The sequence below is a fragment of the Salvelinus sp. IW2-2015 genome, linkage group LG33 (genome assembly GCF_002910315.2).
Source record: "Salvelinus sp. IW2-2015 linkage group LG33, ASM291031v2, whole genome shotgun sequence".
NCBI classification, from domain to species: Eukaryota; Metazoa; Chordata; class Actinopteri; order Salmoniformes; family Salmonidae; genus Salvelinus; species Salvelinus sp. IW2-2015.
The window spans coordinates 25367696-25374712 of NC_036872.1; the positions used below are offsets into that span (position 1 = coordinate 25367696).

Genomic DNA, 7017 nt, shown 5'->3' on the forward strand with positions numbered 1-7017 from the left:
AAATAACAGCTTCCACTACATCCCAGTACAAGTCTTCCACTACATCCAGTACATTTTCCACTACATCCAGTACAGGTCTTCCACTACATCCAGTACAGGTCTTCCATTACATCCAGTACAGGTCTTCCACTACATCCAGTACACGTCAATCCACTACAGTCTTCCACTACATACCAGTACAGTCTTTCCACTAACAGTCTTCCACTACATTTCATTACAGGTCTTCCCACTACATCCAGTACAGGCTCTTCCACTACATCCAGTACAGTCCTTCCACTACATCCCACTACAGGCTCTCCATACATCCAGACAGGTCTTCCACTACAGTTCAGGTCTTCCACTACATCAGTACAGGCTTCCACTACATCCAGTATCAGTCTTTCCATACATCCAGTACAGGTCTACTCCACTACATCCATACAGTCTTCCACCATCCGTACATTCACACTAACCAGTACAGTCTTCCACTACATCCAGTACAGTCTTCCACTACATCCAGTACAGTCTTCCAACTACATCCAACAGTCTTACCACTACACCAGTACAGTCTCACTAACATCTCATACATTCTTCCAACAGTCTTCCATACACCAGTACAGTCTCCAACAGTCTTCCACTACATCCTATCAGGTCTTCCACTACAGTCTCCACTACAGGTCTTCCACTACATCCACTACAGGTCCTCTCATCCACTACATCTCACCATACAGGTCTCCACTACATCCAGACAGTGTCTTTCCACTACATCAGTACAGGTCTCCACTTACATCCATACAGTCTTACTACATCCTAATCCACTACAGTCTTCCATTTACATCCCGTACAGTCTTCCACTACATTCCCACTACAGGTTCTCCACTACAGGTCTCCACTACATCCATACAGTCTTCCACTACATCCACTACAGGTCTTCCACTACAGGTCTTCCACTACATCCAGTACATTCTCCACTACATCCAGTACAGTTCCACTACATCTACAGTCTTCCACTACATCTCAGTACAGGCTTCTCACTACATCCATACAGTCTCCACTACATCCAGTACAGTCTTCCACTACAGGTCTCCACTTACACAGATCAGGTTCCCCACTACAGGTTCTTCCACTACATCCAGATACAGTTCTCCACTACAATCAACAGGTCTTCCACTACATGTCCATACAGTCTTCACACATCCAGTACAGAGTCTTCCACTATCATCCAGTACAGGTCTTCCACTACACAGACAGTCTTCCACTACATCCTACAGGTCTTCCACTACATCTCATACAGGTCTTCCACTACATCCAGACAGGTCTTCCACTACATTCAGTACAGGTCTTCCACTACATGTCTTCCACTACATCCAGTACAGCGTCTCCACTACACATTCCATAAAGTCTCTCCACAGGTCTTCCACTACGTCTTCCCACTACATCAGTCACAGGTCCCCTACATCCACTACAGGTCTTCCACACACTCCACTCATCCAGTACAGTCTTCACTACCATCCATACAGGTCTTCCACTACATCCAGTACAGTCTTCCAACTCACATCCAGTACAGGTCTATCCACTACAGGTCTTCCACTACATCCAGTACAGGTCTCGCCTACATCAGTCGTCTTCCACTACATCCAGTACGTCTTCACTACCATCCATACAGTCTCCACTACACTCCACGTACACGTCTTCCACTACAGTCTCCACTACATTGTCTCCACTAAACACATGTCTCTCCACTACAGTTTCCACTACATTCCAGTACAGTCTTCCACTACACACATACAGTCATCTTCCACTACACATTCAGTAAAGTTCTCCACTACAGGTCTTCCCACTACAGTCTTCCACTACATCCAGTACAGGTCTTCCACTACATCCAGTACAGTCTTCCACTACATCAGTACGTCTTCCACTACATCCAGTACAGTCTTCCACTACATCCAGTACAGTCTTCCACACATCCAGTACAGGTCTTTCCATTACACAGTACAGTCTTCCACTACATCCAGTAACAGTCTCCACTACATCCAGTACAGGTCTTCCACTACAATCCAGTACAAGTCTTCCACTACATCCAGCTACAGTCTTCCACTACATCCAGTATCAGGTCTTCCACTACATCCCATACAGGTCTTCCACTACATCCAGTACAGGTTTCACTACATCCATACATCTTCCAGCTTCAACCAGACAGGTCTTTCCACTACATCCAGTACAGGCTCCACTACATCCACTACAGTTCATCCACTACAGGCTTTCCCACAACAGTACAGGTTCTTCCACACAGTTCTTCCACTAAACACTTCAGTACAGTTTCTCCACTACATCAGTTACAGGTCTTCCACTACAATCATACAGTCATACAGCAGTCTTTCCACTACATCTTACTAGCTCCGATACATCCACTAAGTCTTCCACTAACAAGTCTTTTCCATACTTCATACAGGTCTTACTATCAGGTCTTCCACTACATTCACATACAGTCTTCCCACTACATCCATACAGGTCTTTCCACTACAGGTCTTCCACTACATCCAGTACAGTCTTCCACTACATCCATACAGTCTTCCACTACATCCAGTACAGCACTACTCCACTACAGTCTCCACTAAGGTCTTCCACTACAATCCACTACAGTTCAGTACACTCACTACAGTCTTCCACTACCATCCAGACAGGTCTCACTTCACATCTTAACCATACAGGTCTTCCACTCACATCCAAGACAGTCTTCCACACATCCATACAAGCGTCCTAATCAGCACTTCTACAGTCTCCAACTACATTCAGTACATGGTCCTGCCACTACATCCAGTACAGGTCTTCCACTACATCACAGTTACATCTAGGCTTCCACTACATCCATACATTACAGGTCTTCCACTACATCCAGTACAGGTCTTCCACTACATCCAGTACAGGTCTTCCACTACATCCAGTACAGGTCTTCCACTACAGGTCTTCCACTACATTCAGTACAGGTCTTCCACTACATCCAGTACAGGTCTTCCACTACATTCAGTACAGGTCTTCCACTACATCCAGTACAGGTCTTCCACTACATCCACTACAGGTCTTCCACTACATTCAGTACAGGTCTTCCACTACATCCAGTACAGGTCTTCCACTCAAAACCTTATTATGTTTTTGTATTGTAAACCTATTATTGATAGTGAATAGGGAATGTCTCACCTCCCCATATGTGATGGTGTTGTTGTAGATGCGCATCTCTGGGTAGACATTCTCCAGGTACCAGCGGAAGCTCCGACACTGCAGCCTCTTCCTCAAGGCCACCCGCTCAGACACGTCCCCATAGTCAACCCCAGGGTTCTGGTAGCAAACACGGAGAAATCACATTAAACCAGGACACAATGACTTAAGCTAAGCAACATATGACTACTCTTCATGTAATTAGAAAAATGTAGGCCTCAAAAGATTTCTGGAAGGAGAAAGGGTGGAAAAAGAAAAAGTTAAGGAGCCTGAGAGAAGAAGAGTGTATTTGGTTAAGAGATGGATGGAGGCTGTCATGTGGGACAATCATTGTTCTTTCATTAGACATGACAGTATGCTGTGCAAATTCTAATCAGCTGCTTAATTATGAGTGTTCATGGCCCTGCCACGCCGGGCAGCGTTGTGCATGGAGGTGGCTTCCCAAATTGATGTGGGGAATGCTTAATAACTGCTCTGCTCTGAGGTCTGCACTGTGCCCTGGCCTCCACAGCAGACATGCACTGCCTCATTAAGAGAAAGACTCACTGGCTGCGGTCCAAACAATGAAAAGACACACCCTATCCCCTCAGCCCTCAAATGAAGTGGACACTTCTAATGACGTATCATGACATCTGACGAGTATACACATGCAGGGCAAGTGGCGAGGGAGGAAGGAATGATTTTGAAATGGACCACCCTTGGCCGGAAATGTGTCACTCGTTCAACCCGTGATGATTGTGTTTTCAGCCACCGGTAGCTTGTGGGTACTTTACATGCGCTACAGTCAATTATGATTGCATGTCTACTTATCTTCTTATGGCTGTAGTCCCGTTAACGGGATCGATATGACAACAGCCAGTCGAAGTGCAGGGCGCCAAATTAAAAAAACAGAAATCTCATAATTAAAATTCCTCAGACATTCATGTGTCTTATATAATTTTAAAGGTAATCTTGTTGTTAATCCCACCAAAGTGTCCGATTTCAAATAGGCTTTTCAGCGAAAGCACTACAAACGATTATGTTAGGTCACCACAAAACCACAATAATCACAGCCATTTTTTCCAGCTAAAGATAGCTTCACAAAAACCAGAATAGAGATAAAATGAATCACTAACTTTCGATTATTTTCATCAGATGACACTATAGACTTCATGTTACACATTACTATGCATGTTTTGTTTGATAAAATCATATTTATATCACCAAAATCTGAGTTACATGAATCAACAAATGATGTGATGTATATATCTTTATATGCCCGTTAGATTTCACTCTATGTTAGTGCAAATAAGATCATCAGAAGTGACTGCTATTAGCCACATTCGTCTCAAACTAGAAAAGCTGCATCATAAATATAGGATTATTAGATATCAATGTTTGTATATTAACATGAATTATAGATGATATCTCGCCTTAATGCTAACAAACGCGTATTTTTTTTTTTGGTTTTTTTGATTCTTTTGTTGGTGTGTAGATTTCAAAAAACCTTACTGGGACAAAAATGAAACCCACGCTGATTTTATTTATACTCTGAGACTGGCGCTCCAAAAGGTTTTTAATAATCGAGCCCACAGCCGCAAAGATGCGGTCAACAAAACAAGAGAAACATGTAAATATCCCTTACCTTTTGCAGATCTACTATCAGAGAATAGACACCCGGAATCCCATGTTCCACGATATATAGAGATTGCTTTGTTTTGTGTTGACGAAAAAATCTTAGTTGTGGATCTTATTTATGCTCTAAAATAACCTGTCTTTTTTAGCCGTCTGTATACATATCTTCAAAACCACTATATTCTTTGTCTTTAAATCTAGTTAGATCCATGTGTCTGTGGATTTTTGAGATTTTTCTTTATATTCTGTGACTAATATAACTTCAAAAAATGATCATTACCGGATCTAGAGAAACAATCAGAGAATTCAATCTTCTTTAGTGATATCTTAATCAATATAAGCTTATATAAAAGTTCAAACCGGGAGATATTCTCTTGGTCTTCCATAGTGATGTTGGAAGATCAATTTGAAATGCAATGATGTTGTGTCGGTTGTATGCACTACCCATGTAAGACATAAGTCATGATCAGATATAATGCTGTCTTGACATGCACCATGATCTTGATTTTTGCTACGGTCATTCATCTGCTCCAGCGGAAATCACCATAAAGTTCTTCGTCATTTCATAACTTGTATTGATTTGATGGATGATGTTGACATCTTAGTGTGAACTCCCTTAGCAGCATTATCACCGTGCCTACAGAGCTTGCACATCATTCATATCTCAGTGTGGTGATTTTTCCATTCCGTGGATTTGGTGCTAAGTGATACATACTAGCTTCAATTTCTGATCTTCCTTGTTTTGATTTCAACTCAGGGGATTTGGGCCTGGCCCGCCAATGAATGGCTTTCTGTAATCTCACAGAATGCTAATTCAAACCAGTTTTAAAAAAAGGCTTTTAGAGTTGTTTCCTATCCTTTTTTGTTTGGCAGAATTACTAATGTAAACAGATAGAAACCTAGTATGCATATTTCTATATATACTAATGATAATACTGTGGCAAATTAGCAACGTATATTGATTTGAGCAGCCGTTTTGGCCCCATTTGCCAACGCTATCTCCAATAGCCATTCCAAATGGCGTAGCAGTCGGACGTGTGTTGGTTTTTCCGCGTTGTCCCTATTGTGTAAGATCATCCTCGTTTTTTTTTTTTTCGTATGCATTCTGTATATTTTAATTTCAGCTTTCCATTTAGGAACTAAATCCGTACCTCACCCCAATGTGTACGCATCTGCTATTTCTTTTCTATACTTTAGAAACCGTAACCCCAAATCAGAAGAACTAGCCAGATAACTAGCTACTAGCTAGTAGTCAGTTAGCCACTGACTCTCTCTCACCCCTAACTCGGACCACCAGCCAGCTTTCAGCTCGGCCAATACCTGCTCCAGTCTGCAAGCAGACATATCAACCCCAGAGCATAAGACTGCTTTTTCACTACCACATCACCGGTATTTTTTTTTCTTCTACTCAATCACCGGGTTGATTATTCAGCCGCGGGCTTCTGACATTTCACCCTTGATTCCGCAGCTAGCTAGGCTGCAATACGCGTTTTTTGTTGTCTAATTGTTCGTTTCTTTTGGTATCTATTTCGTTCGATTTTCTCCGTTGATTTTAGCCCCAAAGGCTGACTGGGTTAAAATTTTATTCCGGAGCTTATTGAGACTGAGTTAAGCTCCATCAGCCCATTCCGGGTTTCGCTTAACTGAGTTCACCGCTACCGGTTAAGCTCCGTCTTTTATTTTGTTTTTTTTTTGATGCTTTTGTGGTGTTGCTGTTTTTGCTGGCAAGTTACGGGAGCCCCACCGGGCTTTTTGTGTTCGCTCTTCAGCGACTGCACTCCCACTTATTCAGCCCGGAGGGGAGGTTATTCCAACTGGCACCCCGCGTCCCGACTACCTAACGCTCATTCTGGGGCCCCGCCTAATCGTTAGCTTCTTACAGGGGCCTTTGCTGTGGGCCTGCATTCTGAATTAAGTTAATCGACCGGAATGTATTATATGTATATTATATGTGATGTGTTTATTGTTTTTGGTTTTTTTCTTCGGGGCGCGCACTGATATGTCTTATTTTAGACGAATTTTGATTATTCCCCCTACTGACCACATCGAAACCCCCACTAAATATTCGGTGTTCCTACCGTACTGTTGAAAACGCACGAGTTTATATAATCTCATATAGACGTTAATGATCCTGTATCATAAATTTCTTTGCTTAGCCGGAGTCTCTGTTCTACACCTTGGGTGCCTACTGTCCTTGTGATCGCTCGT

The 7017-nt window shown here is 42.6% G+C and overlaps 1 protein-coding gene across 1 annotated transcript in view; it reads right to left on the reverse strand.

Moving 5' to 3' along the window:
* galnt9 (polypeptide N-acetylgalactosaminyltransferase 9) overlaps positions 1 to 7017 on the reverse strand; it is a 145187-nt gene that overhangs the window by 10839 nt on the left and 127331 nt on the right. The window contains exon 8 of the mRNA XM_023979384.1: positions 3178 to 3315. Coding sequence (XP_023835152.1) covers positions 3178 to 3315 — 138 coding nt within the window. The remainder of the gene's footprint in view (positions 1 to 3177; positions 3316 to 7017) is intronic.